The 20,058-nt window shown below is 42.7% G+C and overlaps 1 protein-coding gene and 1 long non-coding RNA gene across 2 annotated transcripts in view; one reads left to right on the top strand and one right to left on the bottom strand.

Annotated features, from left to right (window-relative positions):
* LOC145547066 (uncharacterized) lies at positions 1-3,295 on the top strand. The gene is made up of 2 exons (XR_014083514.1): positions 1-1,369; positions 1,526-3,295. It is a non-coding gene; the product is annotated as an uncharacterized LOC145547066 (long non-coding RNA).
* The window catches only part of PLEK (pleckstrin), a 26,538-nt gene continuing 8,674 nt past the window's right edge, over positions 2,195-20,058 (bottom strand). Inside the window, exons 2-9 of the mRNA XM_081595698.1 lie at positions 18,047-18,202; positions 17,624-17,805; positions 15,782-15,873; positions 13,349-13,533; positions 11,609-11,713; positions 6,419-6,502; positions 5,516-5,585; positions 2,195-4,180 (exon numbers count right to left, since the gene is read on the bottom strand). Of these exons, the coding sequence (XP_081451824.1) occupies positions 4,044-4,180; positions 5,516-5,585; positions 6,419-6,502; positions 11,609-11,713; positions 13,349-13,533; positions 15,782-15,873; positions 17,624-17,805; positions 18,047-18,202 (1,011 nt within the window). The 3' untranslated portion in view covers positions 2,195-4,043. The remainder of the gene's footprint in view (positions 4,181-5,515; positions 5,586-6,418; positions 6,503-11,608; positions 11,714-13,348; positions 13,534-15,781; positions 15,874-17,623; positions 17,806-18,046; positions 18,203-20,058) is intronic.

The raw sequence follows: 20,058 nt of genomic DNA on the forward strand, positions 1-20,058 counted from the left end.
TTTTCATGACAGAGTAGCATTTCATTGTACATATACATCATATCTTTTTTATCTATTCATCATTCAGTAGGCACTGAGGTTGCTTCCAGATCTTGGTTTTTGTAAATAATACTGCACTGTACATGGGGAAGCACCCTGTGCAGTCATAAAACTTCTTATTCAGAGCAGGACACAAATGGAATCTTAAATAATTCTTTTTGTGGTTTTCTTTTTACCCTAAGGGTCACATGGGTGATAGCCGGGGATGCGAGGGGGTTTGTCCATAGGGGACTTCACCTGAAATCCACAGGAAATGATACGGATGCGCTGTTTAGCTCTCTCACATGTCTACCAGCAAGCACTGGAAAACTGGTTGTTATTTTAATCTAAGCCTGTTCCTCATTCTGGTTTTGAAAGACATCTCCCATTGGTAGGATTTTAGCCGCTCTATGTGTGCCTATGTGTCTACAAGAGACACTTAACATCTTTCCTTAAATTAGTCTTGGGTTCTCTACCTGCATGTAAGATTCTCACCTCACAAACTAAAAGTCTCTCAGTTGTGTCAGACTCTTTGTGACCCCATGGACTGTAGCCTGCCAGGCTCCTGTGTCGGTGGAATTCCCCTGGCAAGAATACTGGAGTGGGTAAGCTGTTCCCTTCTCCAGGGGACCTTCCCAACCCAGGGATTAAACCCAGGTCTCCTGCATTGCTGGCAGATTCTTTACCATCTGAGCCACCAGGGAAGCCCAAGAATACTGGAGTGGGTAGCCTATCCCTTCTCCAGGGGATCTTCCTGACCCAGCAATCGAACTGGGGTCTCCTGCATTGCAGGCAAATTCTTTACCAGCTGAGCCACCAGGGAAGCCCTCACCTTACAAGTCCTCCTTCTATTTTTTTTTCCCAGAAGGGTGTTAGATTTAGCAGACTTAATGCTTTATTTTTCTGACTTGCTGTCAGTTACATGATGTAAGAATCCATTTTCCTATTTTATATATATTCTCCTAATTCTCTTAGAAATTATTCTTTTCCAATTTTTTTCTCCCCACTCTAAACTGGAATCCTGGGTAAATGCTGAGCAGCCCTTTTCCCAGCTTCTTATGTTCTTCAAATGGAATGACAGGTAGTACCTTCCTTCACCCACATCACTGAGGGCAATATTCATCACTCTGGGGCTCTGCCCTGTGTGGTTTGCTTATTTCTGCACTGAAAGGCCAATTGTTTACTAGCAGTAAAGAATATGCCTGCCAATGCAAGAGATGCAAGAAACTCAGGTTGGATCCCTGGGTCTCTACTCCAGGGATTGGGAAGATCCCCTGGAGTAGGAAATGGCAACTCTCTCCAGTATTCTTGTCTGGAAATTTCCATGGACAGAGGAGCCTGGCAGGCTACAGTTCATGGGATTGCAAAGAGTCAGACACAGCTGAGCCACTAAGCATGCTCACACAGATGATTTCTAAGCCAAAGCAATTCAGACATAATATCTACACATGCTCAGTCACTCAGTTGTGTCTGACTCTTTGCGACCCCATGGGCTGTAGCCCACCAGGCTCCTCTTTCCATGGGATTTCCCAGTCAAGGATACTGGGTTGGATTGCCATTTCCTACTCTGGGATAATATCTATACCTATACTATAAATACCTACTTTGGCAAGTGATACCTTCATTCCAGTTGCCCCCATTGAGAAGCCATAATGATGCTTTGAATTCTTTGCAGACCACAATACTCAAATGTGTAAGGCAAATTGTGTAATGCAAATTGTGTAATGCAAATTCCAAGGAATGACAGTTGCCCAGACTACAGAGTGAATAAGGCCCCTTGAAGTTGAGCCGTGCACATCCTGCTCAACCATACTGAGCAGCCTTTCAGTGAGAAACTTCTTTCCCCCTAATGTAAATAGTTTTCAACATTCTTAATAGGTAATGGCCATGTATGGACTCTTTTGCTTGCCTAAACATTATAATCAAGTTCTCATAAGTTAAAAATTACTGGGACTTCGCTAGTGGTCCTGTGGTTAAGAATCTGCTTTGCAATGCGGGGGACATTTGTTTGATCCCTGGTTGGGGAACTAAAATCCTAAATGCTGAGCAGCAACTAAGGCCACAACTAGAGTCTGAGTGCTACAGTGAAAGATCCTGTATGATGCAATGAAGATCCCACATGCCACAACTAAGACCCGATGCAGCCAAATAAATAAAAAAAGAAAAGAAAAAAGTGTATAATGCAAGTAATTTATTTTTTAATCACTGATAAAGATTTAGAGAATAGAAAGATATGCTGTCCATATATCTTTCTATTCCCTAAGCCTTATCTTTATTTTCCCTATAATCTTGCTCCCTAGAATACACTGACTTTGTTTTTAAAACAATTTTAAAGTCATTGGGATGACTTGATAGATGACAGATGGTGTGGAAATCAGTAAGGGAAAGTAGGTGGTAGAAAAGGAGAGTCATTAACGACAGGCAAAACGTCAGAGTCATCACACCAAGATGACACTCAACATGGTAACATTTATTTCAAAACTTAAAATTGACTCCACATTAATAAATACTTCTAACACTGAATGTAGAAAAACTACTGTGCATGTTCTAATATAGTTTACTAAAGAGTCACAGAAAAGGTAGTCTTTTACCTCTTGGCCAATGAGAAAACAATCTGGGGGTAAGAATAGCCTCAAGGATATTGTATGGAATTAGGAGAGGGGAAAAGAAGCTGATAAAATCAAGAAGAACTTTCTACTCTTCTTTCCTCACGAGGGTCTTAAAATTAAAAATCTAAAGTTGGAAAATACACCTTCACAAACATATTTAATATCTTGCTCAATTTTGGTTTAGAATCATTAGCTGGCAGACAGGATAAAAAACTGGAAACAGGTACACAATCTGAATCTAGATCCGATCCCTCTGAATGATAATGGGCCCATAAGGCCCCTTGTTGGCCAAGCGGGAGATGGGACAGCTTGTGCTTGAATCACATGCTTCAAGGTGCGACCACAATCTCAATAACTCGAGAATTGAAGGCACGGTGTGATGTGACGGCCACCTCCATTTGCAAGCTAAACGTAAGTCCTTTCAGAGCTGTCTTTGTATAAACTCATCATCCTGTCAGCTGGCCTGTGATCTAAGCCCTCCACCCTCTGGAGCTAGGGGGTAGGGGGTGGGGAGGGGCGGGGGGAGGAGACGTTTAAATCAGGCAGCTGTCCAGCCCCCTCACCCAAGCAGAGACCCCATAGAGAAAACCCCTCTGGCCACTTTTTTCTGTAAACACTCAAATGAAACAGAATCTCACAGATTTGGAGTTCCTGCTCCTAATTAGAAACGCTCTCTGGAAAGAGGCAAAGATAGCTTCTTGTCTGACCAGCCTCCGGTGGAGTGCAACACGCCTGCTCTGGGAGGCCTCAGGGAGAGGAGAGGACCCTCAGCTACCCCTGGGCTTCCTCGGGTCTTTTTCTCAGAAGACAAAACTTTCCATACTGAAGTCACAAGGCTTCATGCTAAAAACCACCACTGCAATACTGGCAGTCAGGAAGCTTCTGGGGAGGGCAAAGAAGGAAGAGGGTTCTCCTTGGCGTTGATATATGAACTTGTGCCAAGAGCAGGGGACGGCAGCAAAAGGGAACAAAAGAGGTTTGTGCTAGTGCTCTTAGTACAGATGGGCAATGGCTTTAAAGGGAACAGTTGTTTCAGGTTCTGAAGGCCAAGACCTGGTCATGGAGGGACTCCAGCTGCCCTGCTATGGGTATTAGATCGGCAGGCTTTTGAAGCTAGGGAGGACAGGACTCCCCTAGTTCAACTCGTTCATTTTCCAGAGGAGAAACCTGAGGCCTGAGAGGGTAAGCAGCGTCCCCAGGCCACACAGCTTGGCATGTCTGCCCAGGGGACACAGAGAGTGGCACAGAGGCTTCAGCGAGTGATGTGGTCAGTGTGGGCGAACATCACGCGGCATGTGGTTAGTTACATTCAGGACCCCCGAGGATGACAATATCCCACCCCTGGGCCTTCTGTTACAGAAGTGGCCAGGCCCTGGACTGAGCTTATCCATGTGGTTCCCTTGGGAGGGAGTGTCTTCACTTCCCCGTCCGGGAGGCCACCTGGATAGCTTTGATCCACTCAATGCGCTCCTTGGGCGTGGCTGCTTGCAGGAAATAGTGAACTTCATCAGCCGTGATGATCTCAAAGAGGTTCTCTTCTTCACTCTTCTTGCCTGGTGAGAGAGAAAGTGATGACAGTGAGTGTGGGCACAGAAAGGCCACCTAGCTCGCCCTCCTTCTGCAAACAATGAAATCCCCATTTTCCAAGTGTTCTAAGGAAATTAAATGTGATTTTTCAAACTTACCATTATTGTATGCTTATACATTTATATATGTATGATTAATATATATATATAGTACTTATATAGAGAGGTATGTAGTATGATTGTGTTTGTGTGTTTAGAAGTAAGTAAAACACTCAAGGAGAAACATTTTTTTATAAGCAAACTGAATTTCTCTCTTGTGCACACAGTGTATAATGAGTAACCTGTAATAGTGTCCAGTGAGTACCTTTCCTCCACTCACAATATAAACCAAGAACTGACCTCAGTATTAGTTTTCTTAAAAAAGAAATTAAAAAAAAAAAAGATGGGCCACCAGTACCATGAGTGTAGTCTAAACTAATTTTTATCAAGCGCTAAGTGAGCATCTCTACTGAAAGATCAGAAGGCAGAAAACTGGCCAATACTGTGGCAAGACTCAGAACACCTCCATCTCAGATCAAAAAGGAGAACACTCCCTACCCTGACAGTGAAGGACTCTAAGGGGAGAGGGGGAGGGAGCAGATCCAGGAATGGTTAAAATCGAGGCATTTGCAGCTGCAGCATTTCCAGTCCACCTCTATAGCATCATTAGCCCAAAATGACAAAGAGAAACCAGGGTCTGGGGGTCTGAACCGCATCTTCCTGCTGACACTACTCACTCATTCCTACACCTGAGAAGATGGTCATCACTGAATCATAGACTTGCGATCAGGACCCAAGGGTCAGCTGGTAGGACTCCATCATTCTCAGAGAAGGAACCAAAACCTAGATTATTTAGGCAACTCACTCAAAGTTGTGCCCCTGACTGAGTAACCTAGACCTAACATAACCTCAGAGCACTTCCTGTTCCCCACACTGCCTCACCGCACAAATGTTCCTCTTGTTGTGGGACATTTCCTGGTCTGCAAAGGTGCACTCTGAGGAATGTTGAGCTCCATCACAGGCATCAGGAGGTAAAAAGTCTCCCCACCCAAGCCGGTTCTGAGGTGACAGGTTTTTCTCAGCACTGTGCTAGGATTTATTCAAGGCATCCACAAAACCAATACAGCTCCCCAAGACCCAGAGAGCCAGGGCAGCCGTTGAGAGAGAACAACTTTGGGTCTCTCTGAAGTTTTCAGACAGTGAACTCATTCATGCCTGAGTAAGGGAGTGAATGAGGGAGTGGTTGCTGTTGGCTCAGGGTGCACAGGTGTGGGAAGGGAGCCCGGGGAGACACACTTCTCTCCCCCCAAAATTCATTCTTACCATCTGGGTTGCTCTCCACTGAGGTCACCACACAGCCTCTCAAGCGAATTGCTCCCAAGGGATCTTCCCCCTAAAGGAGAAAAGAGTCCTTCATTATGTTTCCAAAGTAAAATATAGGCGTATACTTGATCCTATTGGTGCAAAAGGCACACAGACTCACTGTGGTTTAGAGAAGAGTGGAAGGAGATTAAAGGGAACCCATTCTGGATCCTCCACCCCTCTTCCCACTTCACACAGCGGGGAGGCAGGGAGCTGGACGAGGAGACACAAGTCAGCCTGAGCTTCACATCTGGAGGAAAGTGACAGCTGGGGGAGGTGGTGAGGCTGAATCATCACACCCCTCAGAAGAATGGCCAGGTGTTTCCAGAGTCCTTTGGCCCCAAGCAACAGACATAGTAGTAGAACCCTCATAGGAGGGAATCAAGAGAGCCCTGCAAAAACTGAGGACCCAACCCAGAGAGACATGACTCAACTTAATAAGGAAAAAGCCCTCTTCTGAATAATCAACAGCCTAAACGGTTGGGCTCAAAAAATGCTCCCATCGAAGTAGGCCTAGAAGAGGAATTATCACTTTTTTGCACATTAAACCAAGAGCACAGAGTTGGATTGGTTGAGTTCCTCTGAAAATATCAGCTTGGGATAAATAATAAAAAGTTATGTTGTGTTGATCAAATAAATGACCATATAATGATATTTTTTCCATCCCCTGAGATTCTGCTGGCCTCAAAGCCTAAGGTCTCAGATCTTTGCAAAAAGAAGGGGTTGGAAAAGGTAGAGGAGGGTGAGGAAAAAGAAGAGGGAGGGTGAAGATGAAGGAAGCAGAGCAGGAAGGGCCTGGGCAGCCCTGTGATTAGGAGCAGTGCAAGCTTCTGGTGGGAGGGTTTACGGAGCACAGTGTCTCACCCCAGCAGGGTCGTAGTAGTGCAAATAGGCAGGGTCTTCTCTCAGAATGAACTTCCTCACTTTCCAGTTCTTCCGCCTATGGCCCTATATCCAGGATCAACATAGAAAAAGGAAGGATGAGTTTTTAGTCTCACTCAGTACACATAGTCCCTACAGGATAAGTCTTGCTGAATTGAAAGGAGAAAAAAATAAAGATGACATTCTATCTCCAGGAGAATCCAGGCCACAACCCAGGCCTTGTCAGAATAGCACTAGAACCAATGAACAATTTAGATGTTATTAAATTGTGGGTTAAATTATTTCTAACATCATCTCACAGTTTTAGCATCATATAAGACAGCACTATGTATAACATGCTATGTTAGGTAATGTGGGGCTATTAAGAGATTTAAGACAACAATTATAAGCTCTTCAAAGAGCTTATAATCTACGTGGAAATATAAAATAGCAAATGTCCAAATCAAATAATCTCTATAGATAAGAGTTTTTCAAAGGACTTTTCATTTTATTTTACATATGGTAATGTAAATTTCCATGGTACCCTCTCCATACATCTCACCCTCTCCTCCCCTCTCCCTATGTCCGTAAGTCTATTCTCTATGTCTGTTTCTCCATTGCTGCCCTGCAAATAAATTCTTCAGTACCATTTTTCTAGATTCCATATATATGGATTCAAAGGATTTTTTTTAATTTACTATTTATTATTTGGAAACTTCATTTGGGTTTTTTAAAATTTTCATTGAAATATAGTTGATTACAATGTTGTGTTAGTTTCCGGTATACAGCAAAGTGATTCAGTTAAACACATACACACATATATTATTTTTTTTAGATACTTTTCCATTATAGGTTATTACAAGATATTGAGTATAGTTCCCTGTGCTCTACAGTAGGCCCTAGTTTCAAAGGATTTAAATGAAGGATATATAATTGTGGGTTTGGCATGTCAAAGAGAGCCTCATAAAAACCTTCACTTATCCATGTGGGACACACAGCAGTTAGACAGGTGAGAAAGAGGTGGGTGGGAAGACCGTTGACAACAAAAATGCAGTGGTGGGAATGTCTACGGCATATTCAGACCCTGACGAGTAAGACTCTCAGGCTAGAAGGCAGGGTTCATGAGGTATAGCAGAGGCAAGTTTGGAAAAGTGGAAGGAGACAGTAAAAATAAGACACAGGGGTTGTTGTCAAAGCCGTCAAATATTTTTATATATTTTGAAAACTGAAGATGGCAAGATCTGATGAGGAATAAGATGTGGAATAATAATTATATTGGAGGATTGAGAACTAACTGAGATAAAGCTGCACTGGCAGCTTTTGAGTTGGAAGCAAAAGATTACTGTAACATTTTAGGAAGATTAATATGGTGACAACATACATGATGGATCAGCTAGGGGTTAAAGATAAAGCCAGGGGAAATATAATAAGGTAGAAAGAAGACCATCAAGAAATGATTACAACATTCCCAGCATAAAATTAGTAGGGACTAACAACAGGGAGCAGCAATGGAAATTGGAAGCAATAGTGGTTGTGACAGACACAATGAGGAAGAACAGGACTTGGCCCTTCCCTAGAGAACCATTGACTCTTCCAGTGTCAAACACTGACATTGTCTAGACTGCGGGTTTTGAGGCAGGATTTGTGTCTGCTTCTCTTTGTTCCTCCCATGCCCAGCACTGCGCCTGGCATGTGGGAGCCACTTTGTATCTGTTTGTAATTGCCTGGAATTACCCAGTTATTTCAATTAGCTGATAGTAGTTGTTTAAAATGTTGTGCTAAACCTGATTCTATGATTTCCTACAGTAAATTCAAGTGACTTTTAACTCCAGAAGTTAAAAAAATTAGATTAGAAAATATATAGTTTCCATGTTGCCAACATGAAGAATATTATGTGTTATTCCTGAAGCACCGCATATTAAGAGGCACATACAGAAAGCTTCCAAAGTTTTTCACTGTGTTTATATAGAAAGCAATGGAATGTCTGCGATTTTAGCAAACGATGCCTCCTTCATAATGCCAGGTCAGAGCACTTTCAAGAATGGGTTTAAGTTATTTGGCAGAGCATTTGGTCAAGGAGCTCATCTCCAAACAACACTTGACTTGCCTGAAGGGTGGAGCCAAGAACACTGCAGAGTCATGTGGGAGAAAACAGAATATTTCTATCTGCAATATTATATGGCTTTTGTAAAGCATCAACTTCTAAAATTCTTGTTATAAGTCCCTGCTCTTTGCCTTAATTGATGTTACCCATAGGCTAAGAACACTAAGGTTGCTGCCCCACACCATTTTCTCCAGATCTATAGGCACACAAATCATGTTCTCTTACACAATCACTGGGTGAGTATCAAGTACTCAGGAGTCAGTGGAAGAGGAAGGTACAGGAGGATCTGAAATCAGCCACCCCTGGCCAACTACCACATTGTCTTAAGGTCCTCACTGGCACACGATGTGAGGGGCTGAAGAGTTGTCTTTCACTGAACGAGTGTTTCCTGAGGCACTTTAAGGAATGCATGCACAGCTGGGGTTTCCAAGAATTGTTGCTGCTCTGTCAACATCTTCTAGGTGCGACACCATTTTATATAAGGACTTGAGCATCCATAGATTTTGGTAGCCATGGCGGGTCCTAGAACCAATCCTCTGTGGGTACTGAGGAACAGGTGTACTTACATTCAACTTAATTCACTCTAAAAATGTTTGTTGTCTATTACAGACTAAGAAGGATGCCGAACTTGGCGGCAGATACAAGAAAAATATGTATAACACGTTGTCCTTTCTCATCAAAGAATCTACATGTGGTTGAGAAATGAGGTATTTTATTCATCATAGTCACAGAATGAATTATATAAAAAGGATTATGTTGAATATAATCCAGTTTCATTCATCCTCAAACTGGCTATGTCCTCCAAGCAGAACTAATGCCTTTGGAACCAGTGAAGGGGGTAGAATGAGGGTAGGGACTGACCCCCAAGTGGATGCATCTACTTCCCACCTATGAAGTGTGGAGCACAGGTACCCTTTTTTGAGATAAGGCTTCTACCACGTAACCCGGGCTAACTCACAACAGAAGACACAGGGTTGATGAGGGTTTTTTTGGTACTTAAAAAGATTTTCAAAAACCTCCCAGATGATCCTGCTATGAACTAGAATTATAAACCACTGAGATAAGGGATGGGAAACATTAAAGGGGGCCTATCAATTCAAGTAGAAGAGGTTTTTCTTCCCTCTTCCTCCCCTAAAAATTAGAGGTGAGGGGAATATTGAAAAAGAACAAAATTCCTGAATGCAAAAAGATTCTGTTTTCCTCATGTTAAAAGGGGTTTATGACTACTTAAACAGTGATATTTTGATAACAGGATAAACTAACTTTTAAGAAAATGGTTAGCTCTGTAATTCTTTACATTGGCCACACACCAGAATCTCTTGGGGATCTGTAACATACAGAGACTCTGATTTAACTGGCCTGGGGTGCAATTTTAACAGATCCCTGGAGGATTCAAATGTGCACCACCTGAGCTATTGAAGGCTTACCTGTACCTATCAAAGGCCACGTAAAGAAGATGAAGAAAAATGGAGGAGTAAGCCTACATCTAGTCCCACTACTTTCAACACACACTCACACCACAACCCTCAGCCAACTTTTGACCATCCAGCATCTCCATTGCATCTTTTGCCCAGACCTCACTCCAGTCCAGCCTGGACTTCATCTATCCCTATTCAACCTTCATGTTCAGTTTTCTCAGGGCTCCACCCTAAATTAAGGCTTGTCAGATCAACTAACTCAAGAAAAGTCATTCATGGCTGATAATAACATAGAATTATAGAAGGTATCATAAGGAAATAGTGAAACTCCTTTCCAAGTGACTCCTGCCTTAACAGCCTATGATCAGAGCCATATACATACAAACATTTGTCAGAACCAATGAGGAAGCAGGTGATGGGCAAACTCTGCCTATGGGCAACCTCCAGAACCTACTCTGTGTAAGGCTGACCTTGCTCCTTTGCTCATTCTTTAATCTAGTCAGTGGGCATACAAGTTATTAGAATAGTCTGGAATTCTTTCTAAGCTATGGATTTTTTATTTCTTAGGACCCTGTTCTCTCAAAATATAATGTGAAGGTAAGTTTTCCGCATTAATGCTCTACTTCTAGTGAAACTCAAAAATCTCTATCTATACTTAGTCAACCCAAAGTTCTCCTTTTTAAATGTAAATATATGCTCAACTTTGGTTCTTCTCTCTTCACCCAGAAGTTCAGGCTTCTATCATGAGGTAAGTCAAATCTCTCAGTCCCATGAGATCTATAGACAATGCACAGAAATCTTGCAGCAGCCAGATTCTCTCTTTTATTAACATATACAGAGCAGTGCCTTTGAGACAGCTCATGGCACAATCACAAGGGGCAAGACCTTGGCCTCATAAAGCAGCTTAGGCTTCTATGACAACACATACTAGCATCAGTTGTTTCACTCTGAATATTCCTGTGTTCCAATTGCTTCTTCTCTACCAGGTGCTGACCCCGGCTTCCTCACTCAGCTCCAGCCACTGGGTTCTCTTACCTCTTAGTGTCCCATGCCTTTGCACTTGGTAACTGACCAGAGCTCTTCAGCTCACCCCAGCCCCTGTCTCCCAGACTGACAGTGGCCAGTACCTGATGATACCTGGTAATGACTGAGTCTATGCCCTCTGACTGGGTTTGACCTTCATCTGTTGCTGCTCCTGCAGAGCTGGCCTGGGTATGGTCTCACTGTGACCCACCCACAGTCTGGAATGGTACTTCCTTGCTCTCAATGGTTTATGATGTTCCTCTTCTGGGTGCAGCTTGTTTCTATTTCCTGGTTACTTTGTAGGGAGGAAGGATAGGCCAATGGAAGAAATTTCATTGTGAAACATCTCTGTCTTTTAGATGGCATCTCTTTGCCAACTGATATCCTCCAACTAATGAAAAGGTCAGCATTTTCCTGAAACCTTGATAGAAAATTTCCCTATTTTTAGGTGCTTCTCCCCTGCCTGCTTCAGTCCTCCTGACCTAATGCCACTTTGATCATCTACTTAACTATTTGTTTGTCTTTCACTAGGTCAGTTTCATTCTCTAGTTGACTATTCACCAAACAAACAAAATACCATTTGATCCTGTAGAATACAAAGGGCCTGGTTATGGAGAAAGCATAGGGTAGAATATAGAGACCACTAACCTGCTTCAGTAAACATCCCTGCTTGATAATGACTCCTCTGAATTCTTCTTTCAAAATCACATCATCATCACTGGAATTCTCTTCACAGAAGAACCCACTGTCTGGCTGTTGGGGAGCCAAAGAACCAGTTAATTTTTCCAGTCTCAGGCATAGTGCCAGTTATACCACCCTCATCTCCCCCTTCCCTCTAGCCACTCCTTCTCCCTGTGATTCACATTCCCAACCTGAACGTTAAAGGTTATCCTTGGTTAGCTTGTTTCCCCTCCCCACTTTTCTTGTTTCTAGATGCTTATTTCTTCTTCTTTTTTGTTTTGTTTTGTTTTGGCTGCACCATGCAGCATGTGGGATCTTAGTTTCCCGACAAGGGATCAAACCAGAGCCCCCTGCAGTGGAAGCATAGAGTCTTGACCACTGGACCACCAGGGAAGCCCTGTCTAGATGCTTATTTCTTGTTGCTAGATGCTCCCTTGTCTCCATGCAAGTATGATCTTGTCAATATACTTTCATTTTCCCGAGTTCCCCAAGCTGGATTGGAAGTCTAGCCCAGCACATCTCTCCCTTCAAAGCCTTCCTTCTCTGGGGACCTCATGGCCACATCGCTGAAAGCGAGTTGGCTGGTTTATAAGACACTGTGCATACAATATAACCTCCATATGCCCCCTGCCACTCGGCTCCCCCAGTTTAAGAGACCAAGAGCCCAGGTCCAGCCACATCCTCTGAGTTCAAGCAGGAACTGGGCCTTGCTCAGCTATACGAGACCAATGAATCACACAAGCCACTGTGCTCAGTATTTTTAGACCTACATTTTTTTTTAGAGTCCTACATTTAAATAGCTATAAACAACCTGGTTGAAATTTTGAAAAAAGAAAAAATTCTGACAGAGGAACTTCCCCAAAGTGAAATGAAACTCTCTTGGGTACATTCACTTCATTTTTATAAGTAGCTTCCTTACTTTTGTGCTCTGACCCCAAATAGAAACAAAATTGCCAGAATCCCCCTAGAAATCCACTGCTGCCAGATGTCTCATGTGACCCAAAATTAAGTCCATGTTGTACCATACAGTGTTTCCCAGTCTGAGGGAAGCATGCCCTGGAGGTACCCATGATGACAGGGGGAAGGAATAAGGATGAACATATTTTGTATTGAGTCACGTATTTCAATGTATATTTGGACTCCCAGGGGCCATAATTTTGCCGGTTGTTTTTCCTTCCACTACTGGATCTACTTTGACTAAGTGGATGCCTGGCATGTTCTCAGTTCCTAAATCACATCCAACTCTTCATGACCTCATGGACTGTAGCCCGCCAGGCCCTCTGACCTTGAGATTTCCCAGGTAAGAATACTGGAGTGGGTTGCCATTTCCTTCTCCAGAGGATCTTCTCCACCCAGGGATCGAACCCTCATCTCCTGCATTGGCAGGCAGATTCTTTACCACTGAGCCACCAGGGAAGCCCCACCTGGCATGTACTAGGGCCTAATAAGCTTTTACAAGAGAAAGTCTTGCTTAAAATAGAAATAAATATAGCCATTTTTTAAACAAAAATAAAGAAAACTATTCAAGTAAACAGTATTTTCCTTTAGACTAACTCACTGGATGTGATAGGCATTATGGAGAGGGACAGCTATCAAGTCAAAGACATGGACCAAAGCTGTAGGGCTAGGTGCTTTCTTTCACAACAGCAGATATGAACTGAAATCAGCCTAGAACCCACCCAGGTCAACCCCCACGCCCTCACTCACAAAGTAGTAGAAGGCATCAGGGTTGTCCAGGAAAGGGTTTTCAGCAGTTCCGTCCACCGCGTTCTTGGAGAGGTCTCCAGCGGGCTGCAGGTACCCTTCGTTGAGCAAGGAGGAGGCGATCATGAGGCCTTCCTGGCGGTTCCGAACAGACTTATTGGAAACCAGCCAGTCAATGACACAGTTACCTGGATGGGACCATCACAAAGAAGGTTAACTCTCTTTTTCAAAGAACAAGGCACGGACAGTTGCCCCTAGAGAGCTGCAGAGCACCCGGGTGTCTTACTTGTTTCATCTTCCCTGTCACTCCAAGAAGGAAAAATGTAATTAGTGAGATAGATACCTGGAAATAAAAGGAACTATGTAAATGGTTTTAAAAAACATCTGCTGCTGCTAAGTCGCTTCAGTCATGTCCAACTCTGTGCGACCCCATAGATGGCAGCCCACCAGGCTCTGCTGTCCCTGGGATTGTCCAGGCAAGAACACTGGAGTGGGTTGCCATTTCCTTCTCCAATGCATGAAAGTGAAAAGTGAAAGTGAAGTCACTCAGTCGTGTCCGACTCTTCGAGACCCCACGAACTGCACCCTACCAGGCTCCTCCATCCATGGGATTTTCCAGGCAAGAGTACTGGAGTGGGGTGCCATTACGTGCTCCTTAAGGAGCAGTGCATGCGTAAAGAAATAGTTTTTTACTAACTGACTCATTTCTTCCATTAATGTCCCAGAACTTCTGCTGAGAGCTAAGTTCAGTAATGGCTATAGGGGAGACTACCCCAGGGGGGAGTCTAAAAGGAAGATCTGGGTAATGAGTAAGTGTTGTAACAAGTGCCTTGCTGTGGGGTCAGTGCAGCGGAGCTGCTGGGTCAAATCTGCGGGAAGACGTGGAGGGGTGGGTGGGGCAATGGGTACTGTTTCACAGAGGAAGTGACAACATTTGTCAAGCATTTACTTAGGCAGCGGCCAGGGGAACCAGCAGGAGCTGAGGGAGCAGCAGTGTGAACAGACTCAAACAGGCATGAGGGATCCCTGCTAGGAGATAGTGGGAGAGGGGCTGGTGGAAGGAGGACAAAAGAAGACAGGAGAGAGAGGAAGACATGGGGTGGGTGGGGAGAGCTCTGTTGGTACATTAAGAATTTGGCAGTGAGGAGCTGTTGCAAGTTTTTAAGCAGAAAACAACTTGTGCTAGTATGTGTATGTACTAATTTAGAATTTGATGTCATCCCTTACATCAAATGTCACACCTTTGCAGGGTCTAGCAGGGACCTTGAGAAGTCATTCAATCAGCCTTCTCAATCAAGGGAGGACTTCAAGGAGAATAAAATGAAATTGACCCATCAACTGGATTATTAACAGGCTACAATGAAGCTCTGTATTAAAAATATTTTGTACAACCAACAAGGACCTATTGTATAGCACAGGGAACTATACTCAGTATTTCGTAATAACGTATACAGGAAAAAAATCTGAAAAAGAATATATATATGTGTGTGTATGTATAACTGAATCACTGTGCTATACGCCTAAAGCTAACACAATATTGTAAAGCAATCATACTTCAATAAAGGTAAATAAATAAAACAAATTTCTTTCAAACATTTATATATATTTTATATATATATATATAAATTTATGTTATTAAATATACATTATTACAAAATACTGAGTGTAGTTCCCTGTGCTCTGCAATATATACTGTACAAATATAGCCAAGCAAAGAACCAACTTAACAGGCCCCAGGTCATCAGAGCAGTAAGGTATGCCATCTTTGAAACAAGAGTGAAAGCAGTTAGTTGATAAGTGTACCATTCATGAGTTTCATATACAAAAGGCTTTGCCCAGTTTTCTTTCTCTGGAAGGAAAAACTAATTAATACTGCATTTCTGCTTTTAATCCTTGCAGTGACCTTATAAAAGAGGTAGGGAGGTAATTACAGACCTCTTTTAAGAATGACTCAATGGACATGAATTTGAGCGAACTCTAGGAGATAGTGAAGGACAGAGGAGCCTGGCATATTACAGTCCATGGGGTCACAGAGAGTCGGACACAACTTAGTGACTGAACAACAACAAAACGCTATGCAGCCTCAGACATCCCTAAGATTGTCACTTAAATCTAACATTAGGTGTCTTGATTCTTATTTATCATCTTGGTCAACTCTGTGTCTATTTCAACATCCTGCCATTTATTGGGAAAAAGTGACCCTTTGATTGATGTAGCTGGAACTTCTAAGATTTTACCTTGAACCACAAAGTATGGGCCTACCTTTCTTTCTCTTTTCATGCTGGGGGAGTCCAATGATCATGTCCACCAGTCTGTGTTCCATGACACCAAACCCCCCTACCTCTCTCCACATCCCCCCCACACACACTCATGCTGAGCAAGACCTCCATATTGCCTGCCCCAGAAGCCCCACATCAGACCCACAAGGCCTTTTACCTGTGAAGCAGTGATTGAAAATCTTCTTGTCCTTCTCTAGGTTCAGTTCTTTTATTCCTTTTTCAGTGTCTTTCATGGACAAATACAAGGCACTGCACAGATGAAAACACATGGATGAGCAGGAGTGGTTCAGTATGGCCTGTCCTCTCTGGGACTCGCCAGCGTGGAGGGGCTGGTCCTGAGCACAAGCTTCCCCCTCCCCAGGTGAAACCTGAGCCTAATCTCTCCACTGGATCATAAGTAGGTCATTAGAAGGCAGACCTCATACTTGCATGAACTCTGCGGCCTGCACAGCATTCAGCAAAATGTACTGGGATAGTATTTAATAGCTCTTAAATTCACTGAATTCTGTTGATTTAACTTTTAGTATCTGAGATGGAGAGTTGTCCCCAGTTAGGTGTCAAAGATTAAAGGTTCTCAGGCCTCAATATTCATGTCCCAGTTCTTTGTACCCTTTAAGAGACCATCTGATGTAGACATTTGACTCCAAGAAAGTGGATGTGTTTTGGTGGGGTGTAGGGGGTAGTGACAAGAGATTAAAGTTTGTTTTTTTTTTTTAATGTGGACCATTTTTAAAGTCTTTATTGAATTTGTTACAATATTGCTTCTTTTTTTAATGTTTCGGTTTTTTGGCTGCAAGGCATGTGGTATCTTAGCTCCACAAGCAGAGATCGAACTCGCACCCCTGGCATTGGAAGGTGAAGTCTTAACCACCAGACCATCAGGGAAGTCCCAAGAAAGTGAATGTTTTGACTAAACTTATCCTTTATCCTAAAATTTAGAAGAGGTAAAACAAAATAGTGAGATGTTCTCATTTTTGTCCTTGAATAATAAAGATAACCTTATCAGAAAAATTGCAAGCAACAATTTTGTGTGTCTTGTGGCTCCACGTAGCACAAGCATCATTCCCACTTAGAAATGCAGTCACTGGACCACCCACCCAGCAGCCACAGCTGGACTAGGCAACTCCTCTTGAGTCTTTACCAGAAAGCTTTCTTGGTGAGAGAAAGCGCTCATTCTCTCTAAGTTTAGTGTGCAAACTCCATCAAACTCCTATGACCTGCCAAATCCTGCATTAGGTACACATGGGGTTTTTTCCATTCTCCTCCTAGGGACTCCCCATGTTTGGTAAACAGAATTCTGGATGGATGCTGTAAGTAGCCAATATGAAACTCTTCCTGGCAGAGCTCCTGTTACAGGGTATGTTCCACATAAAAGCAAAAACCAGTAAAAAATAAAGACACTCCTAAAGAAAGGGACTTAAGCAATATCAATCTTTAGGCAACAACTATCACTTGCAGGTCCAGGCCAGTCAACATCAGAGGTCATTAAGCTAGGTCATGGCACAAATGGTTTCTGCCTAGGAGAGATATTCACCCCTGCTGAATATGTGAACTTGAACTTGAAAAACTTTACCTACTTGGACACGTAGCTCCTATCTTTTCCTGCCTATGTATAGATCCCAAAGCTTTCTTTTAAGAGTAATTTACTATAGCTACTTTATAAATGCAATGATGTATTTATCTCTTTCTCTCCTCCCTCCTCTTTCTCTATCTCTCCTTCTCCCTGTCCCTCTCTCTGCCAAGATCACGCAGACATGAGGGAATTTAAATTCCCATGCCTCCTCTCCTCAGCTGTTAGGCTTTGGGGAACCCATGATCACTCCTTCAGAGCCAGGTAAACATCTTAGCACATCAAGTGCAAGTACTAAGGACTGGCAAGGGTGGATACAGCCTTCAAAGGTGCCCAAAGTGGGCCTTGGAGTAAGGTCTGCTGTGAGATTGCCTCAAGGAGTGGGGTGGGAGGAAGAAAGAGTGAAGGAAAGTAAACATAGAAAGTCACCCTAAGTCAATGGTTTCTGGCAGTCGAATGGACCTCCTGGTGGATTTTCTCGCAAACTTCTGGCCTCCTTCAATGCATTTAGTGGCCTTCTTGATGTCCCGAACCCAGGCATCTCTCTCCTCCAGGAAGGCTGCCTGGAAGAAGTGGTCCTGCTGTTTGGTCGTAGTGATCTTAAACACAAACTGAAATCAAAACACATTCCATTAGGAATGACTCCTTTCAAGGGGGTGAGGGCTTTTATGAAGCACAGGAGTTGAGCCAACCCTGTTCTGGAAATGCTTAGCCAAGAAAGACCCAAATGCCTTGGGTGCAGGATGAGTGGCGGGGAGAGGGACTGGCCCAGGGAGCTCCATTCACATTAGTAGGCTATGCAGAGGTCAGCGCCTGGCAAGGTGTTTATCACTGTTACTGACGTCAACTCACCATCCTTTTTCCAAAGTCCTGGCAAGGGCTGGTCAGAGTGCTTCCTTTCAAGGGAATCATTCCTTTGGGACTGCTGTCACTCTTCTTCTTATAAAATTCAATTCCATCTTCTAACAATACAACCCACATGGGTTTCCAAGAGTTGAACATGCTTCCCTGTGATGCCAACAGAAAGATGTGGATAAGGATGTTTTCTAAAGCTCTCCTGTAGATGCCACAGGGCTCGGTAAATAGCCTAACTTTGGCCAGTGTGGATGCAGGCGACCCACATTTGTGTGACCAGGGAGGAAGGGGAATGCAATTCTGCCGGAATTTCTTTTAAAAGTTTTAATATAAAATGTATACACATCTATCATTAGCCCATAAGCTTCTTCTGGGCCATTACCAAGGGAATATGGTATGGATCTCAACTCTCCTTCTTGTGCACTTCAGACTGACTTTCTGCAGCTTATTTTCTGCTTCTAACTCTGACATTGTTTTCAGTTCAACTTAAAGATGGCAAAAGAATCTACCTCAAGTGCCAATTCAGACTGCATAGTAGCTGGTGCTTGAAGCTGGACTCACTGGAAAAGCACCACCATCGGTAGCATGTGCCATTAATGGCAGCATGGAAGCTCCACTTACCCTCCATTCTTGGGTCTAACCAGACTTTATCTGGGTATGAATGTCAAGAAGAAACTCAGAGCACAGCCTTGTGTATAGGCATGGCTAGGAGGGATGAAAATCACTTGCAGAATGGTCTCTGATGCCAGCATGATGCTATCATGGCAATCCTTATTTTAAAAGTTTTCCATTTGGGTTGATGCCAACTGCCCCTTTAGTAACAGATAACCGTTCTGACTAGGAAGTCTCTCTTTCTTGTCTGTATTTTAGGAGGACTTTGGAAAAAGAAGAGAATAGGGTTCTTTGCCTCTCATCTTTGAACTCCTGATTGTCACCCCGTCATGACTACCACAAAAATGGAATTATCAACCAGTTCCCAGCAGATCCTGCTGCTTATCTTAAAATACCAAAAGCCTCTATATAAAGGTCCAGTTGCCCAAAAGGAAGACTATTTATGCAATGAAGATAAATGCTCGCGGAACTATCATTTTGCTAGTCCAAATGTTTCCTTTGTTTTAGGTACTGAAAAAATAAGTTTTTAATTAAAACACACTATCTCTTTTTTGTACAGGCAGAATAACTATTCATGCTAATACTGGATTATTTCCCTTTTTAAAAAAATGGGCAAGGTCAGACACTATGCCAGCACATGAAATAATTTCAATCAAATATCTTTCCGTTTTACATCTACTGGAGAGAAGCTCAGAATATAAAACACTCCTGCAAATCAATAAGAAAAAATACAAATTATCTATTTTTTCATGGGCAAAAAACTGGAAGAGGCATTTCATTAGAGAGGATATCCAAAAAGACTCTGAAAATATGTTCAATATCACTATCCATCAGGGAAACTCAGATTAAAACCACAATGAAATACTTCTGCACATCCACTAGAGCAGCTAAAATTCTGAAAGATTGAGAAAAGCAAGACTTTACAAAGATGGTAACTGGAATTCCCATACATGGCTGGCAGGAGAGCAATATGGTACATTCAATTGAGAAAACTGTGGAGAATGTTCTAATTCTTAGAATATATATGTTGATACACTTAGGCACGAGGGAGCAAGATGTCTGAAACTTATTCTCAAATACCTCAGCAAAAAAATATGTGTATATATTTATACAAGAATATGGAGTGATAAGGCAAATGTAGCCATGCATTAACAATGAATAAATCTAGGGAAAGTGTATATAGCTAATTGCACTATTTTTTCCACTTCTCTGTAAGTTTGAAGTTTTTAAAAATAATTGGGGAAAAGTAATAAATAAATAAACAATATGGCACTACTACATATTAAAATTTGGGATGTGCTTTTAGGGAAATATACGGACAAGTCTAAAAAAATCAAGTATCTGAAACTAGTAAAAGATCTACTCACAGAGCTAAGAGTAGAAGTTGGACCAGATGA

Source organism: Giraffa tippelskirchi, chromosome 4, assembly GCF_054371585.1.
Source record: "Giraffa tippelskirchi isolate mGirTip1 chromosome 4, T2T-mGirTip1v1.2.pri, whole genome shotgun sequence".
Lineage (NCBI taxonomy): Eukaryota > Metazoa > Chordata > Mammalia > Artiodactyla > Giraffidae > Giraffa > Giraffa tippelskirchi.